General features: G+C 37.8%; 1 protein-coding gene across 1 annotated transcript in view; it reads left to right on the forward strand.

Annotated features, from left to right (window-relative positions):
* LOC120408154 (hippocampus abundant transcript-like protein 1) overlaps positions 1–22554 on the forward strand; it is a 48726-nt gene that overhangs the window by 18497 nt on the left and 7675 nt on the right. Inside the window, exons 3-9 of the mRNA XM_039544777.1 lie at positions 2756–2818; positions 5097–5224; positions 6345–6459; positions 10970–11188; positions 13391–13504; positions 19085–19156; positions 20887–20999. Coding sequence (XP_039400711.1) covers positions 2756–2818; positions 5097–5224; positions 6345–6459; positions 10970–11188; positions 13391–13504; positions 19085–19156; positions 20887–20999 — 824 coding nt within the window. The remainder of the gene's footprint in view (positions 1–2755; positions 2819–5096; positions 5225–6344; positions 6460–10969; positions 11189–13390; positions 13505–19084; positions 19157–20886; positions 21000–22554) is intronic.

The raw sequence follows: 22554 nt of genomic DNA on the forward strand, positions 1-22554 counted from the left end.
TCCAGAGTTTAACTCCCTTTATAGTTAGTTTTTCCTAATAGCTAACCTAAAATTCCCTTGCTGTAAATAAAGCCCATTACTTATTGTCCTGCCTTCAGTTTACACGGATAATAATTGATCAGTCCTCTTTATAACAGCTCTTAACATATTTAAAGCCTGTTCTCATTGCCCTCCCTCAGTTTTCTTTTCTCAAGGCTAAACAGCCCCCCCCCCCTTTTTTAAACTTCTCCTCACGTTCAGGTTTTCTAATTTTTTTTTCTCACGTTTGTTGTTCTCCACTGGACTCACTCCAATTTGTTCACATCTTTCCTAAAGTGTGGCGCCCAAAACTGGACTCCAGCTGAGGCCTGATTGAGGCTAAGTAGAGTGGGACAGTTACCTCCCATGTTTTACAATACTCCCATTAATACATCCCAGAATATTATTCTTTTCCCAACTGCATTGTTGACTCATATTGTGATCCACTATAACCCCCAGATCCTTTTTAGCAGTAGTACTAACTGGCAATCCCCCATTTTGTAGCTGTGCATTTGACATTTCTTTCTGAGTTGTAGTGCTTGCATTTGTCTGTATTGAATTTCATTTTGTTAAAGTCAGACTAATTCTCCAATTCCTCAAGGTCAGTTTGAATTCTAATCCTGTACTCCAAAGTGCTTGCAACCCCTCCCAGTTTGGGGTCATCTGCAGATTTTATAAGAATACTCTTTACTCCATTATTCAAGTCATTTATGAAAATATTGAAAGTTGCAGACCCCTACTGGATGCTATTAGGTATCCCCTCCCTATGTTGCAGCAAACCATGATAACTGCTTGTTGAGTGTGGTCTTTCAACTAGTTGTGCACCCACCTTTTAGTAATTCCATCTAGATTGCGTTTCCCTAGTTTGCTTTCTAGAATGTCATGTGGCCTTACTAGAATGAAGATAAATCATGTCTACAGCCTTCCCAGTAGGCCAATAATTCTGTCAGTGTAAGAGATTGGTTTGGCATGATATCTTCCTGACAAATCTATGCTGTCTATTCTTTATAATCTACTTATCCTCTAGATACTTATTAATTGATTGTTTAATAATTTGTTCCAGTATCTTTCCAGATATCAAATTTAGGCTGACTGGTTATAATTCTCTGGGTTCTCCCCCCTCCCTTTTTTTTTTTTTTTTATATTAAGATAGCTACGTTGTACCTCCAGTCCTCTCAGGCATCAACCGTCCTCCATGAGTTATGTTAGAAAGAATCCCATAGATTTAGTAAAATCAAAGTGTTTTTTAAACATCTAATTTACTTTCTACAGTTTTCTACCAAAACCAACTAAATATAAGAAAAGTAGTTGATACAGAAGTCTGGGACTTCCGTCAGAGTGGTGATGGCTTCATAGGAAAAAAGCTGAGATACTCTGTTTAAAGTCAATTATTTGATTTCTACTTTTGCTGGGCTTCTTCCTTTATTTTTATGACAAGAGAGACTTGCAAGAAGTTAGGATCTTTTTAAAAGCTGATCTGCTGTCCCTCTTCTCCATCTGGAGTCCTAATTTTCTGTTTTGTGAATTAAAAGCAGAAGCTGATGAAAAGTTGATTTTAAATAGCCATGGTAATAAAAGAGGAGACACATGAAAAACAAAATCCTATCAGCAAAATTATCTCTAGAAAGAAAGCTATTAATGTTGCATAAACTGTGGCATAATGCTGTTTTTTGGTGTCATGTTTCTTCATATCAGTAGTTTTCAATATACATATAAATAACTTTTATGGATGTTGCCAACCCTGGTGTAGAAATATACGGATGCATTTTATTTGAGATTTTGTGAAGATCTTGGAAAATTATGCTGGTTTAAACAAGTAACATCCATTTCTATTCCTAACACTAATCCATAAAACTTTTATATGCACTTGTCTCCTTCTAATAGACAAAGCTAAGTTACAGCAATTGATAAAATGCCTCACGGGTAATATTCTAGCAAGTTTCTTCACATCTAATTAGAGTTTACTGGACTACTTCAAGAGCAGGCATGTGATTGTTAATGTGCTTTAATCAGGGACTATAACAAAAATCCACTTGGTATGTAAAGAATGATTGGTTTATGCATAATTATACTAGTAACCTTAGATCCCCGAGCAACAGCTTCTATCTGCATAACTGTTAGAGACCTAACAGGCTCTGTACTCATTGCAGTATAGTTAGCTATACAATTGTAGATCTTTTTCTCACTAAGTTACTAATTTTTCAACATCTTTTCAAATAGTTTGTCATCCTGCCAATAAGAATAATTATAATCAAATTAGACTGAAAATCGTGTTCACCCAATATAGTAGTGCTTTGGCCAGTTATTCGGGTATAATTGTACTACAGTATTTTGGTGTAATTATACTGGTATACTAGTATGAAACCCTATTTGGGCACATTTATTCCAGGATAAGAGTGGTGTTTTTCCCCTGGTGTAGTTTAAATCCCTTCCCATACAACATGAGCTAAATAGAAGAAAAACACTTTTATCCTTGAATAGGTGACAGCTCAAGGATTATATGAGTATAAATATATTAGCTTAAATATCTTATTTTACACCAATTTACTCCTGTAGACAAGTCCTAAGAGTTCTTTTATGAGTTTGATAGATAAACTTTTAACAAGGCTTGGTGAAGTTGTATTTGTCCCTCCTTGTTAGTGAGAGAGGATTAAGTTTTTGTCGTCATTTTTCTTTTCCCTTCTTTTGTTTCTTAATTCACACACAACCTACATTTTAACATGTTCTTTCTCTTTAGGTCTTACATGAAACATTTCCTCAGCATACATTTCTAATGAATGGTCTTATTCAGGGTGTTAAGGTAAGACTCTGAAATAGACAGTTGAACATAATCTTTTTGTGCTTATGAGTTACGAAGATGTCCATGTTTCAGTCACCTTTTTCATTTCATTTTTTATTGTAATGTCTAGAATGCTTGGAATTGAAATAGATATCTAAACCGGTTTTTTTCCTCATCCGTAAATATTTTTTACAAGTTTATGCATCAGTTTGAAGGTGTTTGTGTTTTTAATTAACATTTGAAGCATTTTCTGGAAACTTAAACACCTTTATTTTGCAAACAGAGGTGGTACGGTGAACAACCTTGACTAGAACCATTTTCATAATATTTACAGTCTTAGTATCTATGCCCTTATTTTTCAAATCTTGAATTAATAAACAGTGCTAGCATATGACAGATATTCACATTTCTCCCCCCTACTACTTCCTCTGCCTCAGGTAAACCAGCATCTCATATATTTTTTAAATAAATGTACACAAGAATGGCCATGCTGGGTCAGACCAATGATCCATCTAACCAATATCCTGTCTTCTGACAGTGGTCAGTGCCAGATGATTCAGAAGGAATGAAGAGAACAGGGCAATTATTGAGTGATCTGTCCCTTCTTGTATAGTCTCAGTTTCTGGCAGTCAGAGGCTTAAGGATACCCAAAGCTTGGGGTTGAGTCCCTGGTCATCTTGGCTAATAGCCAGGACCCTACCAAATTCATGGTCCATTTTGGTCAATTTCACAGTCAGAGGATTTTTAAAATTGTAAATTTCATGATTTCAGATATTCAGATCTGAAATGTCAGTATTGTAACTGTAGGGCTCCTGACCCAAAAAGAGGCTGTGTGGGGGGAGAGGTGGGAGGGTCGCAAGGTTATTGTGGTACCGTCACCCTTACTTCTGCGCTGCTGCTGGCAGTGGCACTGCCTTCAGAGCTGGGTAGCCCCCCACCACACACACATACACAAAAACCCTTTTTAGGTTGGGACCCCCAGTTTGAGAAACTCTGGTCCCCCCCCCCCCATAAAGTCTGTATAGTATAGTGTAAAAGTACACAAAAGACCAGATTTCATGGTCCATGATGTGTTTTTTCACGCCCATGAATTTGGTAGGGCTCTACTAATAGCCATTGAGGGACTTACCTTCCATGAATGAATCTAATTCTTGGTGTAGAAGGCGGCTACAGGATTTTCTGTCTCTAGATTTGAGCATGCAATTTTTCGCTTGATCTTTTAGAAGGCTTAAATGTTTAGTTTTTCCATTTTCAAACACTAACTTCTCACATGCCCATAACTCCATTACATGTTTTTGAATTGTAGACTTTCTAAAGTATTGTCAGAGTGCATTCGGTTTTCCACCATTAAGATATAATTAATTAAATCATGCTTGGGCCTAAAAGCACTGACAGGCTACCCTTTGTTTAAAAAAGACCCAGAAAAACACACAACAATTCACAAAGAAAAAGGAATACAAATGCAAAACATAATTCTGTTAATAACGTATTCTACTACAGAAAACATCAAGTAGCAAAATACAATTGGCCATGTTTCAAAAAGTAAATCCACCACTTCTGTCCTGTGACATCTCAAAGAAACCAAAAGAGGAAATTAGTCCTATGTGGTTTTTATAGTGAAATTAAACTGTTTTGAATAAGAACTAAATGAAAACTGGTGTTCTTAGTTGTGCTTTCTCCCTACTCCAGGATATTTCCCCCAAATTAAATAACATTAGAAGAAGAAAATGAATCATTTTAAGTACTGTAGATTTTTTTCTGTATCAAGGGTTTATTGATAGTTGCAAAGGTGCTAATCCTGTGTTTGTATATCTGAAGCCTTTGTCAAGTATTTGATATTTTACCCAATTGTGGGTAAAGTGAAGGAATCCTAGCTAGAATATCAGTTAGTCTGAAATAGCTGAGGGGTTTAAGCACCTAGCAAATAATAAAGGTTGGTACAAAGCCAGGGGAAAGGTTGTTCCGTTGCGTAACCAGTTCCAAGCGCTAGACCAACCTTGTTATAGTGGCACAAAGAATTGAATAATTGAGTTGAGAAGAGTTAGTGGAAGAATATAGTTTTATAAGTGTCTGTAGCTGCAATAAGCTTTATTTTTATGTAGGTTTTGTTGAAGGTTTATATCTCTGTCTTATAAATTAAATAAAACCTAAAACACTTGATCATTAGCTGTGAAGTTTCCTACAACAGCTATGAATCAAAGCACAAATTCAATCAGTTCCATTTTAAATTGTAGTTTAAAAAAAACCCTTTTTATGCCTCAAAATGCATTTACAAATCACCTTTTCTTTTCTTTTACAGGGTTTTTTATCCTTTATGAGTGCTCCATTAATAGGTGCTCTCTCTGATGTGTGGGGAAGAAAGTCTTTTCTTCTTGTTACAGTTTTCTTCACTTGTGTCCCAATTCCATTAATGAGGATAAGTCCATGGTAAGTGGTACAGCAGGGGGCTGTGGTGAACTCAATTGCAGGCAGATTGGTGTTTGGAAAAGAAGGATAATTAGGCAAGAAGAAAATGATTTACTTCTCAAGATGTGATTAAATCATCCTGGCACTTCTTTGTTCATGTTCTAAACATTGATTTTGTGTATAGGGGTGTTAAAGAAGCAATGTTTCCTGTAAACTGATTTAGTGACTATGTTCACACACACTCTCTCACTCACACGCACGTCTAGCAGTAATTGCTAAAAATGCTTAAAATGCATTACATAACTGTACTACACAATTTTCAACACTAAGCTCTACTACATTTTTTCTTTCTGAGACTTCTGTGGGGATGCACTAATAACCAATATACTAAATATACTTTACAAGCCAAATAAATGTCTCATGGTAGCAGTTCTAAATGGGTGAATAATAGTGAAGTATAAAATGCAGAACATTTTTTGCATCTGATTATAGAGCTCTGACATTTTAACTGTATTGCCTTGTTTTCCCTTTCCCTTTAGTTATTTCCCTTTCCCTTTATTTGCTGTATTTTGGGGAAGCAAAGATTTTAAGAGAACTTTCTACACCTGCCGACTGTCTTAGAGCCTGTAATCATGCTCTTGATTTTGAAAGCGTCTGTAACTTTAATACATGGGGATTAACTACCACTAACTCACTGAAAGTAACTTGTTTTCAGAAAAACTTTTCCACTTTAGAGCAACTGTGGATTAAGTTTATACAGTTCTACTTCACAACTGAAATTCATCATAGCCTATATTGCTCTTTTCCTTGACAGTTTGATAATTTTATGGGAATCATTATCCTTCATTAGAGGTCAGTCAGAAATTGGGAGTTTCTTTTCATAATTCTCTAGAAAAAGAAAATGCTTCTGTTTTCATTTAGATCAATATATTTTGATGTTTGACAGCTTCATTGGCACTTATTTTACAATATACGTTGTTAATCTACAGACTGATTAACGTTATGGATACCTGTATTTTAAATTATATATAAAGTTGTTCTAGACTAAATATTAACAAATATTTTCATGGCATAAACAGCGTGTTTTTTGTAGTATAAGATAAATAGGGGGTATTTTCTAATTGTCTTTTTTACTTTTTAGGTGGTACTTTGCTATGATTTCAGTATCTGGAGTTTTTTCTGTTACCTTCTCTGTAATATTTGCGTATGTAGCAGACATAACACAAGAACATGAGAGAAGTACTGCCTATGGACTGGTAAGATGTATATAAAAATTTTAAATTCTCGTACACTAAGCATTATCAGTAGAGTTGTTTAGGGCACTGATTTCTAACCTGTGGCCCTTGAGAGAGATTGTATCAAGAAGAAAACTTGTGTTTAATTATATGTAGAAAATGTGTTTCTTGATCCATACCTTGTGACGTTAAAATTGAAATATTTGAATCAGCCCTTTTACTACAGAGTGAAGGGTGGTACAGTGGTTAGACTAGCATAGACTTGGAAGATCTCTGTTCAGGTCCTGCAACTTCCTCAGTGACTTTGGGCAAGTCAATTAGCCTCTTTGCCCCTTGTGTAAAAAGAAGATAATACTCATCTCAACAGGGGTGTTGTGGGGATGAATCTATTAAAGGTTGTGAGGCACTCAGATACTACAGTATAGGGAGTATGTATGTATATGACTTAGAAGTTGATAGGAAGCACTGCTTCTCCTAGGAGTATCTCTAAATAATTGTCCCTTCTCTAATGCTCAGCAACTCACCTACTAAGTTAATGCTTGAAACATTAACATTGACTCTGAATTTCTTGGCAATTGTTTTTACTAAGTACAACATTCTTAGAAGGATTTTTACCCTTTAATTACTGATGTGACTGCTCAATCTTAACTTTGCCTTCATGAAGCTTTTTATGGGAACTGTACAAAAAGAATTTAATGCATGAACTTACTGTGTAAAAACTATCTAAGCCACATGTCTGCAGTGAACTTTGCAGGCTAACATAACCGTGGGGTATCTGTATTAATTCTATAAAACAAGTTGATTTTCCTTTCTTTCTGTAAACTTAATTCTTACTGTTTGCATCATGCAGTGACATAATTGTCTTTTCTATTTTTAACATGGACTAACCATGTTTATCCTCTTCCCTGGTGTAAAGGGAGCTTTGGCATCCAAGTGTAGGCTTCCTCTTATGCATTTAGGCACGTGCCTATGCCAAGAATCTTCAGCCTGATCCAGCTTTCAGTGGGCCCATTCCTAGTGGCTTGGGCAGGAGCGTGACCAATTTCTTCCCCTCCATTTCTTTGTGATGCTGCCAGCGTCTTTCATTGAGATTCCTAATAAGTATCTTGCTCAGGATAACATCATGTGCCACTTGAGCCAATGGGTGAGTTTTGCCTTTTTGGGAAGGAAGGAAAGGTGCTTTGATTCAGTCTCCCTTGTGAAATGAGACTGCTTATTTTGGAGTTGGACAAGAGTGTAGATCAAGAGCTTAGTGACATGACACTGCTATAGCTGCAGTCAATGGATGGACTCAAGCCAAATGGCCTTTGTTTTTTGGTTTTTTTTTGAGAGAGAGAGAGAGAGAGAGTGCGGATCAGGTGATCTTTCTGAGGGTCCTCGAATTCTGGAACTTGCTTCTGCCTTGGTCTTAAATAGCCTGAATTTGATTACTTTCTTAGAATGCTGTAAAAGCCACTTGTTTGAGGTTTTGTTGGGGGATGGGTGGCTCTTCTAGAGTATTTCCATTTTTGTCTGCTGGTTGAGGTAAATTGTTGCTTCTGTTTGATTTAGTGTTGCTGTCTGGCAAAGCCACAGATCTATCAGAAATAGATAATTTCTAATTTCAGCTGTTAGCAGAACCTTAATGATTAAATGAAGAAAATTTCCCTGCCCTCCTCACATTTGTTCAGGAAAAACTGTACATGTATTTTAAAAAAAAGGTTCAGGAATGGAGGTGGTGTAGGGTAAGTTCAGAGTCTTTTTTGACTAATTGAACTGGCATGGAATTCAAGAGTATAAGTAGCTACAGAAATGCTACTTCCATAAACTGCATTATTCCTCTCTTCTCCCCTCCCCCCCCCCAAATCAATTAGCTGCTTTGAGCTATTGAGTCTGTTTTTGGAGGCAGCATTGGCCCTTCTTCCAGACAATGCTAGTATGGTGATCAATTAAAAAATCCATGTTCATGTGGTGCAGCACCTTGTAACATGTCTGTCTGTTTGTGACCCAATGGAATGGTCTGACTGGGAAACTTCCATTGCAGCTTATTTTGGGGGATAAAATGTATGTTTCCTTAATCTTTTTAAATGAATCATTTTCCTATTCTTTCTTTTAATAGGGAACCTCTTCTGAGGGCACATCATCAAACAATCCCTCTCTTGTCTGGTTAACAGTGTGTAACTCTTTTAAAATTGAAAGTGAACATTAGCTGCTGCTTAATTCTTTGGCAACAGTAACTCATTGGAGCAGAGATGTACAGGGGCTAAGCACCTATTTCCTGTTACTTTATTAATGTATTTGCATTAGGAAATCCTTGAATAATAATAGTATACTTCTGCTTCTGAAAAACAGTAACTTCCTTAAAAATGTCACACAGTTATCTTCTCAGTACTTTGGCATAAAGTTCGAAGAAAGTAGGAATCATAGCAAAAGAACTTCTGTTCGGTAGTTTGGACATTGGGTAAGAGTGAATGGCTTGAGCAGGAAATTCAGCTGTATAGATAAATTGTGTTAGTTTACTGAATTGAATGCAAACAGTTTGGAGCTTGATATATTTGGCAGGTAGACAACTCTTTTCAATTATTTGCATCTCTGCATCATGCTATATGCTTTAAAGATGGGTTTAGGTCGTGTAGCTGTTGGCCACAAGTGTTGTTGTCATCTTTCTCAAATAACAAGAAGCCTTCTAGTACTTCATTTGCAATAGCCTTTTCTGGTCAACTATAATTTAAACTATTTTAGCTACTTGGAAGCAGCTACTCTCTACCAGTTGAATCTGAGTAGAGAAAATTTGTCTGATTTCCTTCAAAGCTACCAATGTAGGTAGATACTTGCATAGCTCAAGATTGGAGGTGAGTAGTAATGGGTCTTCAAACTTAATCATTTCTCCCTTCATTCCTACACTAAAAGGGTCTGTTTCAAGGTTAATATTAGTTCAGGACTCTAGTCCCTGGCATGTTGTACAATATTCTCTTACTTTTCAGCTGTTAAAAGATCAGCTAGAAAGACCAAACGGGAAGTCCCAGGAATAAAAATGCTCAAGTGTCCACCTGGCAGTGATGGGAAGAGGAGACTTAGCTGTAAAGTCAGCACAGGCGTAATGAAAGAGAGGAAAATAATAGATTAGAAAGTTGATGGTTCTGTCCTGGCTCATTTTATTAATCGTAGTTAGAAAGGACTACTACTATTAAATTGCGCAAATATATGTGATATAGCTATAAGTCAGGGATCATTTCCCTTTCTTAGGCCTTCAAAAAAATAAAATAAAACCCTCTTAGAATTCCTCAATACAATTTTCTAGAAAGGAATAGAATCTAAGATGAGATAAATTGTTCCAGTAAGGATAATGCATTTTTCTAATCAATCTTATTACTGTACATAAGTGTGGTAAGTCCTGGTTTTTATGGTTCTGTGGCCTCCAGAATATGTAAAATTAAGTTTCTAGCCCTCATGGTTATAACTGTAACAATTCTAAATATAATTATTATGCATTGTCTTCCTGAGTGCCCAGCTCTCAAAACTTCCAGGTCTTCATCTTCCCCCTCCACCAACTTCTACAGTTGTGTTAAATTCAGTTATACAATGCCTCATTTTCAGTATGCTCTAGAATTTGTATTAACACAACACAAGGTATTAGTTGTATTCATTTTCATATTTTATTGAAGGAAAACTTCTATTTTTGAGCATTCTTGTGCCTGCCAAAGAACTACCAGTTCGCCACAGAAAAAAAAGGGTTTTGTTGTGGGTTCAGCTTGCCACAGAGTAAGCAGCATGGTGTTAAATATCATAACTGGTAACTTTTAATCAGAAGAAATCCCTTAATTGGCATAAGAAAAACACTACTTTTACTGTAAACATACTGTAAGCCTAAAATCATGAACTTTGTTAATTTAGGATTTGAATCAGATATATAAACTACTGCGTTTATAAGTTAGGGTGTGCCTGCACTAGAGAAATTGGTACCCATCTTTTAGCGCTGGTGCATGTGCACCATTAAGTGCTATCAGCCATTAACAGATTTTCATAAAACGATGGAAGTACCTGAGCCCTGTTTGTCTAGTACTTACAGTGATGCAGTTGTAGTCCTGCTGTACAAAGAGCACAAGTTCTGAGTGTAGACAAGGCCTGACATAACACATTCTGATATCACAATTATCCCAAAATGTGGATGCTTGATTTAAAAAAGTTTAAAGCAGTTTAAGTTGTGCATATTGACTAGGGCTGGCTCAATTTTTTTCCATTGTGTTTTCAGTTAAATTAGAACTCCTGTGTAAAGTGTCTACCTTCCTTGAAAACTTTTTTGATTTTTTTTTCCATTTGAAAACTGAATTTTTAGATGAAAATCAAAGTTTTTCAACTGGAAACTTTCCAGCTTTTGGTTGTAGAAAATGGAGGTTTTCATTCTTTTTTTCCTACCCATTTTCTGGCCAACTGTAATTTTTTTAAATGAAGTACCTGTATTTTCAAAACCATTGAAAATTCCTTTATTAATCTTAATTGTATGCTGTAGTAGTGAAATCAGTTTAACTTATAAAATTATTTTTATGCTTAGGTTTCTGCCACCTTTGCAGCAAGTTTGGTAACTAGTCCTGCCATTGGCGCATACCTGTCTGCCAGCAAAGGAGATAACCTTGTAGTACTAGTGGCCACAGTGGTGGCTGTCCTGGATATCTGTTTCATCCTATTAGCTGTACCAGAATCTCTACCTGAAAAAATGAGACCTGCTTCATGGGGAGCCCCTATATCCTGGGAACAAGCAGATCCCTTTGCAGTAAGATACATATTTTTAAAATAGTTATTACATCTTTTTAATGAACAAGAATAATTTAATTGTATTGCTAAATTAGTCATTAACCTAATACACATTAATCTTTATACCTCTTTTGCAAAAGAGGTGTAAACTATAATGAAAATAATCATGTTGGATATTCATGCATTTGGAAGCTGTTACATATACTGGTAGTATGGTGGAGGTAGAAAATCTTAAGGAAACACTTCACCCTCTGGACTCATTTAACACATTGTTATGGAAAGGAAAGTGTTTGAATTCTTATGTTGCTGTGTACTCACTTTAAAAAATAAATTGACGCAACCTTTTTACACTAATTGTATGCTTTTTGCTTTCATAAGGATGCTGATTTCTATAGGTGAATTCATACACTGATGTTTTAAAAAGTGAATTGTTCTTAATGAAATCACCCTGCTGGAGTTGCTCTAAAGAAACTGCATTATAAATGTTGAGAGATGAGTGATATGCTTGGAAAAACTTCAGCAAGGGGACTTGGTTTCCACAATTTATTAATAGTTTTTCAAAATATGACAAAGTATTATCAGAAATGAGCAAGTATAAGAAAGATACAAGAAATAAGAGTACTTTTGTGATATGGCAAGTTGAACCTACAGAATAGTAAGTAGTATCTGTGCTGATCACTAGCAGTAGTCCCTTTAATAGGGTTCACGTGGTAAATGCTTAAACTTCGAGTAATTCATAAAGGTAGTAATAATGTGTATGTATGATTAACTAGCTTTAAGGTTTGATAGTCTGACTCTGTGTTGAAATTTAATGGACAACATGGATGGAATAGACCCAAAATTTATATTAGGCTATATGAAAAACTAATAATGGGAATATTTTCATAATATTTTAATTTAAGGAAAATCTTTTAAATTTACATTAACTATTTCTTTGCCAGCCCCTTCCCTTAGCAATTGCAATATTATACTAGTGCAGGATGACAAAGTGACTCTAACTTAGCCTGTTCCTGTTGTCCTGTTATACCAATAAAAACCAGCAGGATCTTATTAAGAGGGATAAGGCAAAGATGCCACATTTATTGTAAATACCATAACAAAACAAAAGACAACAGTAAACAACATTGTTTTACTACTTATTTCTATTACTACTTATTACACACACACACACACACAGTCATTCATTCATTCATTCATTCATTCATTCATTCATTCATTCATTCATTCAGGTTCTGTATAGGTGTCCTAGTTACCAGCCTAGATGTTGCTCATGCCAAGTTACTGGCCAGGTATCTTGGTCGTGAGGATGGAGCCGAGTCTGTGTCAGATGCATCTGATGCTCCTGGAGGCTGGCAGCAGAACCATAGACTCAAAGTCCTCAGTCTTTAGAGTCCAGTTTTACAGGAATTTATTCCTATGTCAGTCCATGAGAGTTGCTTCATTCTGCTGTTGCTAACTCAATCAGCAGGTAGCTGGCTCCATTCTGTCAGATGCTTGTTTTTCCTTCCTTTGAGGTGGTGGGGGTCATCTGGTTGATCCCACTTGACACCTTCTTCAGCCTACACTGAATTCTTCAGGCTGGTAACTCCCTAACCATTCATTCATTGTTTAAACTAGGCACGGCATTCACATACATTCTCTATCTTAATCACATCTATTTCACTATCTTTTTACCTTTTGGGGTGTTACCAATTTAGAGAACAGGCACTTAGAGTCAATTGATGTTTAACAAGTTTTACACATTTTTTTGAGCTTAACAAGTTTTATACCAAGTGTCTTTTTGAGCAGGCTTCACACAGACACAGCTGGTGGCTTGCAGGTTAGAGGCTAAATGTTGGGAATCACAAATTTACTTCTAACATAAACCTTAAGTTATAAAATATCAATTAACAATAAATCAATAAATCATTTCTCATATAAACCATGTTTAATATAAACCTTCTTTAATATCCCTACAGTCCGTGGTGAATAAAGTGTAAAGTAAGCAAACAAATGATGAGAATCAAGTTAAAATTCTTTTGTGATATGTTAGACAAGTAACGAAACCTGCTTTTAAATAACTTTTACTGTAATAGTGACCCTTTAACTGTTCCATAGAATTTCATTCACTTGGGATTAGTAATGGAAAATTTAAGGGAACTACTGTTTTTATCCCTTTGTACAAAGAGTTTTCAGACTAGTTCAGTTTGGCTCATGTTTCCTTCTCTTCTCTTTGTGATAGTCCTTGAAGAAAGTTGGGAAAGATTCCACAGTCCTCCTGATCTGTATCACAGTATTTCTGTCCTACCTGCCTGAGGCTGGCCAGTATTCTAGCTTTTTTCTCTATTTGCGACAGGTGAGTAACTGAAGAATGCATGTCATGTTTTCAGAATCTGTCAAGATACACTTCAATCAGGATTGCCAGAGTTCTGTTTCTAGATTTATATTCCATTTGGGGAACTATGTCTTTAAAGCACCATATGTACATAAACTATGAAACCATTGTACTTCGTATACAACAATTACAAGATTTCCTTGAGGGAACGTATTCTTGCTATTATTGTAAAACTATTGCTAAAACTTTTTGTAGGTTTCAGTGATCTAAAGACTTTTTTTCCTAAACTTCTCAAGTGCATGGTCTAATTCTGAAGTAGTGCTGGAAAGGTCTTACTGAAGTTTAGTTTTAATTTAATATTGAACCAGTGCTTACTGTATTTGCTTCTAGAATAGCACTGTTTTTAATGAAGCTAAATTTGTGTTAGAATTGCTCCTCCTTTGTTGCTTTTCCCCTCCTCTTTGAGTAATAAAAGATCCTATTCTTAAAGTACATTTATGTTCCTAGTGTTGTGCATAGCTGCTTGGGGATGGCTGAATATTCTAGCCTGCCTCTCAGTATAAGTTTACTTTTCAGTAGAGAAACAGCAAGAATAGAGATTTTCTTTTAAAGCTGAAAGCACTGAAAATATGAACATAGTCAATTGGACTAGGTGAGTCAGGGAAATGATTATTAATCTTTACATAGCACAATGACTTTTTATAGTGCATTAGATAAAAGTTCACAACTCAATTATACACTTAAGAATCATCAGTCTGTTTCTTTCAAGTGTGCTTTTTTCCACAAATCTGAAATCTTAAACATGCAACATCAATTCCGTGGGTTTTCCTAATCGTGTCCATTTAATATGAATGCCAAGCACCCTTTCTGTAAAGTGAATGTAATCGTGTGCATTTATAAGCAGTTTGTCAAATGTTCTTGCATTTGATAGACAACAAAGTAGAGAAATTATGGGTGATAGAACATAAAAACAAAGTGAGTAATATTATGATACTTTTATGTTGAGTGGAGGAGTAAATGGCATAGAAGTGGTGGTCAGTGATGAAAAGTGAGGTAAAATTAAATTTTAAGTCACAGAGGTGTGTGAGAGTGAGTGTAATGCATAGGAAGAAAGATGTTGGAAGTGTAAGGAGTGGTATTAAATGGAGATGACAAAGGGAGTAATAAAGTGAGAATGGTGAGCAGATGATGGCTAAGGCTGCGATTTAGTCACTGAGGTCACGGAAGTCACAGAATCTGCAGCTCCCCCGCTGCTCCCGGCCACCATGGGTGGTGGGGGGATCTGCTGTTCCCCACCGCCGTGGGTGGCAGGGGGACCCTGCAGCAGAGGGAATTCCTGCTGCTCCCCACCCCCGCTGGCGGAAAGGGGGACCCCCACCGCCTGTGCGAACCTGGCAGCAGGGGGAATCCCCACTGCTCCCCACTATCATGAGTGTCAGGTGGGGACCAATGTCACTCCCCACTGCTCTGGGCGACGGGGACCCGGCGGTAGGAGGGAATCCCCCATTGTTCAAGGCTGCCTCGGGTGGCAGGGGACCCTGCAGCAGAGGGAATCCCCGCTGCTCATGGCTGCCCCAGGCAGCGGGTAGGATCCCCACTGCTCCTCCCATGCACCACGGGCGGCAGGGGGGTTCACAGAACTCCCAGCCCCTGCGGGTGACAAGAGGGGGCCCCCGCTGCTCCCAGCTACCGCTGGCGGCGGAGGGGATCCCCGCCACCGCGAGCAGCAAGAGGGACCCTTGGCGCTCCCAGATGCTGTGGGTGGCAGGGGGACCTGGCAGCTTGTAGCCGCAGCGGTGGGACCCCTGAGCTCCCAGCTCCCCCTCATCTACCCAGTCTACCCATCTTGTCTTGGGTATTTTTAGTAAAAGTCAGGGACAGATCCGTTTACATGAATTTTTCATTACCCGTGACCTGTCCCTGACTTTTACTAAAAATGTCCATGACAAAAAATTATGTTGCAAGGTGTGGAGGCAACACAAAATGCCCCAGAGGACAGAACTGTGCAGAGGCGGAGGAAGCAGCAAAAGGATCCATTCGGGGTAACAGAGGAGCAGTCAGCAAAGTAGGAAGATAATCCAGTCACAGAAATCCATGGAAAAGGTAGTCTCAAGAAGTGCTTCGCTGATTAAATTAAATGAATGAAGGAGAATCAGTGTAAAGTGACTCTTGAAATTTGGATAAGTCATTGTTGCCTTTTAGTGCAGGAACTGCCATGGTGGGAAGGATAAAGCCAGATTTGATTGAGGACAGAGCTGAAGGAGAAATTGGTAAGGAACAGGGAATAGTCTGCTCAGGAGCTTGGATATAGAGGGAAGGGAAAGGGAGATGAGATAGAAGTGGGGTCAAGTGAGGATTTCTTTAAGATAACAGGAAACAGGAGTACTTGGAGGCAGAGGGGAAGCAGACTGAGGACGGTGAATAACTGTCAAATGTGGTAAGGATTTTAGGAGGCAGGATGGATGGAGTTGAGTTGGTAATAGGTTTCTGCCACAGGTTTAAAATTCGCCCAGGATTGTGGAGACCAGATTCTAAAGGTGAAATTAGTTTGACCTATGTGAGATGAGCTAGTGGTCTGAGTCAATTTGCTAGTAGACAAGTGCCCATGCCATAAAAACCATCACAAATGGCATTAATTGGCAGTCTCATTAGAAAGATAACTCAATTGTGTGTCTCAGCCCATAGAGGTGATCTCTAGTTGTGAGGAGCTCAAGCTGCGACATGTGGCTAGAGCTTTGTTTCCAGAGTTATCAATACCTCTTTTATGAGAATAAATTCACACACAACCAAATCATAACATTTTACTGTCCTTTGTTTTGTGTTGATTATATGGCTATACTGTGCTAAATTAAGGAAAATGTTTAACCCATTGTATCTTTACAAATATCTGTGAATTACCTTATATAATGGTTCATAAGCAGATTATTTTTGGTAAAAAAGTGACTCATCAAAGAGCAGGGGTCGGCTTATAAATGGGTCTACACCAAAATTTGATGATTTTAAACTCTATGGAATCATTCAATTGAAAATCTAATACATTTTTGTTTTGTTTACCTGGAGTGTCTGCAGGCCTGGCACCCCTCAGCTTCCTGTAGCCTCGATTTGCCGTTCCCAGACAGTGGGAGCTGTGGGCGCGCCATTTCCTGCAGCTCCCATTGGCTGGGACCAGTGAACTGCGGCCACAGAGAGCTGAGGGGCTCCAGGCCTGCAGACGCTTCAGGTAAACAAAACATCCCACCAATGGCTTACCCTGGCAGGCCAGGAGCCAAAGTTTTCTGACCTATTTATTGATGTCAATACTGCAGCCTTTTAAAGTTGCAAAGGCTTTGGTTAGTGGATTGACTTTAGATTGGCTTGAAATGGACCTCATAAGTCTCAAGCCAATATGAAAATATAACGTTCAGAATCGATGGAATTTCTAATAAAATTGAAATTGGCATGTCTGTAGGGATAACAGGCTATCTACAGGTCTGCTTTGAAATAAACCAAGAACAATAATAATTTGACAGTGATAAAGCAGGTGACATTCCCATATAAAGTCCTACAAAATCTATAACAATAATAATAATCTATTTTCATACTAGTATTTAAAATGAAGAGTGAAATCAAAAGAAAAGTCTTATGCAGCATTCAAACTTAAAGTTGTTGAATATGCAGAAGCAAACAATAATCGCGCTGCTGCTCGTGAATTCTGTATCGGTGAGAAGCAAATAAGAGAATGATGAAAAAATAAAACACCACTAAAAGACATGCCAAGAAGCAAGAAAAAAATGTCCGAAGTGCACTTCATTTCCTGAGATAAAGATCTCAATAATTGGGTTGTTGAGTGTCGACAAAATGGGTACATTGTCACTAGAACTGGAATTCATCTGCGTGCTCTGCAAATGTCGAAAGACGACAAATACAAGTCAGTAAAGCCGTCAGTGTTTGTCGCATCAGTGATTGGTATACTCGCTTCATGAAGCATCGTGGTCTGTCTTTGTCAGCGAACAAAGATAGCGCAAAAGCTGCCTAGAGATCTGGAATTAAAAATCCAATCTTTCCAAAGGTTTATTATAAAATATTGAAAGGAATATGCATTTGAACTGTCACAAATAGGAAATATAGACGAAACACCAATCACATTCGATCTCCCGAGCAACAGAATGGTAACCGGTGTTGGTGAAAAAACAGTTTTAATTAAAACCACTGGCCATGAAAAAATCCATTTTACGGTGGTTTTACCATGTTTGGCAAATGGATAAAAACTCCCTCCTATTGTTGTTTTTAAAAGAAAAACTTTGCCTAAAAACAAGAAATTTCCTGCTGGTGTCATCGTATGTGCACATGAAAAGGGATGGATGAAAGTGGGACTATTGAATGGCTGGAAAAAGTGTGGAATAAGAGACCAGGAGCACTTTTCAAGAAACAGGCTATGCTCGTTTGGGACATGTTCAGGGCACACAAGACGGATGAGGTGAAAAATGTGGCCAAAAATATGAAAACTGCTTTGGTTGTAATACCTGGAGGCTTAACTTCAGTTCTACAACTGCTTGATGCCTGCCTGAACAAACCCTTTAAAGACAGGCTATGCAAAATGTGGTCTGAATGGATGTGTTCAGGCATAGCGAAGTTGACAAAAGGCGGGAATCTTATGAAGCCCAAAATCAATCTGGTCACCCAGTGGATCAAGGATGCATGGGTGTCCATTCTCGGAAATGGTAGAAAAATCATTTAGGAAATGCTGTATCAGCCGTGCACTCGACGGGTCAGAATATGATGCCATATTTGATGATACAACAGAGGCTGATGATGAGAAGGAATCTGACTCTGAAGACGACACTCCCGACATCTACTATGACAATGCAGGTGCAGCTGTGACTGAAGCCAAGTTTAATAAACTGTTTGGTGAATCAGAGACTGTTTCAGACTTTGAAAGATGTTAAGACTTCTTAAAGTCTTATATTATTCTAAGTTACTTGTTTTAAATATCCATTTACTGATTTTAAATATTGACTGTCATTTCGAAGGCAAATACATATTTGTTCAGTTATTATTGTAACAGATTTTTCGTTAGATTACATTAAAATAATTCTAGCAAAACTTGAGTGTTTCTTGTGATGCCAGCTTTTAAAATATAGCAGGGATCGGCAGACTTTGGCTCCCGGCCTGTCAGGGTAAGCCACTGGCGGGTCAGGACGTTTTGTTTACTTGGAGCGTCTGCAGGCACTTTCTGCAGCTCCCATTGGCTGGGAATGGCAAACCACGGACACTGGGAGCTGAGGGGCTCTGTGCCTGCAGTCGCCCCAAGTAAACAAAACGTCCCAACCTGCCAGCGGCTTATCTTGATGTGCTGGGAGCCAAAGTTTTCAACCCCTGAAATATAGGGTCGGCTTATGAAAGGGTCATGCAGTTTTTGCTATTTTTTACCTAACCGTTTTTTTTGGGGGGGGTCATCTTATAAATGAATGGGCTAATGAACGAGTATATACGGTAGTTCTTACTGAAATAGTTGTGTTCCAATGTTTATAAATGCCATCTTTATATGGAACTGTTTTAACTAATTATCTGTAACTAGCATTTGTCTTACTATATTTATAAATTTATATTATTTTCTTTCAGATTATAGGTTTTGGTCCTGCTACCATAGCAGCATTCATAGCTGTAGTAGGAATTCTGTCTATAATAGCTCAGGTAAGTGTTATCCTGATAGCTTTTTTAGAAATTCTGTTGACTCTTTGGATAAACAAAGAAGAAAAATTAAGGGATTTCAGTGTGCATATATAATCACATCTGTTAGAGTTGCGATAATGAAACTCCTCTACAAAACATATTAAATGAGTCCAACCTAATACAGTACATTTCTTGAACATATTTCCCCAAAGTCATAGGAGTATAACCAATCAGATGAACGTTACCGATGTGTCATTTTTGACATGTTGCAATTATGTATAGGTAAGCTCTTTCCACCCTTTAAAGCCTCAGAATAGATTTTGTTCAGTAAAGGAACATCTGTTCATTCAGATTCCTCCTGAGAGGTTGCCTCTCTCAATGACCTCCGGTAACAACTGTGTGCCTCAGGAGCAATGGAACGTAGTTTCAGAAGTGTGAGATGTGCAAGCTTATTAAAATGGGATTCTTTCAACAGCTGGACCAAGATTTTGGCCCTTATTTCAGCAGGAGATTAAAATGGCAACTAACTTAACTGCTTTGAAAACACAATACAAAACTTATTTCTTGACTGCTTTCCCACAATTTAACAAAAAAAATTTTTTTTTTTTTTTCAAATAATGAGGGGGATATAGAAATGGATTCCTTTAACTTTTATATTTGTAAAATGCACATCGGCTCAATATAAATGGGTAAATTTAGCCCCTTAAAATCTTGAGACCCTGCATGCACAAAGATTACTCACATGGCATATGATTTAGTTCTAACTTTGCTACTGAAATATTTTTCATGGTGTCTACCAGTACAGTTAAATATGGGGACGGTGAATAAAAATAAAGACCAATAGCAGAATGATATAATAAGATAAGAAGTGTGGTGTATTACAGAAATACAGATATGATTTGCTTCCCTCCTACTGTGGTGGGGGTGTTGTATGTAAGATGGGTCTCCAGCAGTGTCTTGGATATTTTCTGCTCTCAGGCACAATGCACTGTTGGCAGTACCTGCCTTGCAGAGAGCTCCATTGGGAAGTACCTGTCTCCTGGTTTGGATTAGTGGGCTTCCCTTCCCACAGGGATCACCACTGGGCCTTCACTGGCTGAGGCTCCTGTGCCACCACAGTTAACTCCTGCTCCATAGGGTGTCCCTCACAGTGAAAGTGAGGAAGTGTGTGTGTGTGGAACTAAGAGGTAGGACAGGAGAAAAACATGGGATTTAACACTGGATTTCAGTGAGCAAAGCAGCCATCTTTGATTCTTGAAAACCATCTAGAAATAAACGTCTGCTCCAAGGTCAACTTGTTCTCAAATTTCCTGGGATGGCTGACTAATCCTTTTGTGAGACTTACTAAAACTGAACTCTAGTTTGAGGAAATGACAGGAAAACCCTCTGCATGCTAGATATCCGTGTATTCCAGAAAACCAAAGAATCACTGTTCTGCGTTCAATACTTAACATTTTAAATTTTGTAATAAACTCAGTTACTAACATGAAGGGAAATCTCTACCTTTTTTGAAAAGATATTTAAAAATGTTTCTGGTTATGCTTTTAGTACTAGCTGTGCATCAAATTGTGGATCAAATCAGGTGTCTGGGTTATTAAATACAAAAATGTCATAACAGTCAGAGTTCAGTTAATTGAATGTAAACAGCAATAGTGGAGCTTCTCTTGGATTGTTTCCTGTAAAAGTGGAAGCTGTATTAAAGGTCTCAAGTTTAAAATGCTTCTCACTGAGTTCATTCCTTATTTTTACAGACCGTGTTCCTCAGTATCCTGATGAGGTCAATAGGGAACAAGAATACAGTCCTCCTTGGCCTTGGCTTCCAAATGCTCCAACTGACCTGGTATGGTTTTGGATCTCAACCTTGGTAAGCACGTCTCCTGAGCTGCACAAATTTCATGGGGCTTTAAAGTATTTTTTTCCAAAATCTCCCACTACTTTGAACATTAACATTATTTTCTTTCAGAACATGATACACTTGTCCTTCAAATACATTACATTGATTTGTTGTATAACTTGACTCTAATTTTTAAGTTGCACTTGACTTTTTCCTAGAGTTATGGCTTACCGTGCTTTAAAACGAGCACTTTTTTTTTCTGAGGCTAGCTGTATTGCTCAAGAGTTAAGGCAAAAAAGCAAATGCATCTAAAAGAGTGCAAAAAAAAATTTTTGGTGATCATATTTTTTATTTATTCATTCTGAAATTAGTCTTTAGAGTAGCTTTCATAACCTGTGTCTCTCCAAAGCAAGCAACAAGAGATAACAGATGATTAGTCTGTTAGATGAGCAATCAGTGTACTTATTCCTTTAAGCGTTGTTTCAGATGCTTGTAGCAATTAGTCATGTACAGCAAGGACTCGAATTTATTAATCCTTTTGATTATTTATTTGCCTCTTACTCTTCCACAAACATCCAGGATGTGCTAGTCATCCTAATAGTTAGTTTTCTTACCATATCAGCCCATTTAAGGTGTTCTTATAATTTAGTCCTTCGATTCCCGTTAACAGTTCTGGACACTTGCAGATGTAGGCTGCCAACTTGATCTCTTCCCATCTTTCCCTTTTATAGAAAGTATTGAGCGTTTTTGGAGTATCATTTCAGGAAAAGTTCGGTCTGTTTTTACTTTGATAAACTTGCTGTTGAAGTTGGATACCAGCAAGACTGTTCAGTCTGGCTTGCCCAACTAATCTGTTTCAGCACACACACTTACTATGGAGCACAAGCTGCTTGCTATTCTCATTAGGTTGCTTTTGTCTACCAGTTATTGGCCGTCTCCTACCCTATCAGATGCATGCAGTGACAGGTTTTTTTGGTGGGGTTTGGGGTGTGTATATATATATATATAATATATATATTTTTAAAGCTTTAGGTGCTGCGTAGAGCCCTTTCATAACTTATTTCCAAACAGCTCTACCAGTGAGGGCCACTGAGGCAAAAGCTCTTTCCTTTTTGGAGTAGCAATGCCTTCTGTGCTATAGTGAAGAACCTCACCAACTTTTTCACCATAGCTCTTCGTAGCAAGTGAGATGAGCTAGAGAGCGGCTTTACCTAGAGTAGTAGCAGCTAAACAGAGATTTTTAGGCTCTGTGCAAAAAAATGGGGTGAATTCTGGAACTGGATTTGGTGGTGAAGTAGAAGAACAGGAAGACAAGCTGTTCAAAAGCCACACTAGAAAATGCATATTCTCCTATTAATATGTGCTCTGCCCTGTATAGTGAATATCACCTCAGACCCTATTCAGTTAACTTGGGGGATATTAAATAAAATCAATCAGGATGGGATTTAATAAAACCTAGCGATTTCGAAGGAGCCTAGCAGAACCTGGCATGCACCTATCCATGCAGTAGATTTACTGAATTTGCTCCTTGGTGTGACCTTTTACTAACCGAGGACAAGGCAGCATCAATAATAGTGTTCACCTC

Source organism: Mauremys reevesii, linkage group 6 (genome assembly GCF_016161935.1).
Source record: "Mauremys reevesii isolate NIE-2019 linkage group 6, ASM1616193v1, whole genome shotgun sequence".
Classification (NCBI taxonomy): Eukaryota; Metazoa; Chordata; order Testudines; family Geoemydidae; genus Mauremys; species Mauremys reevesii.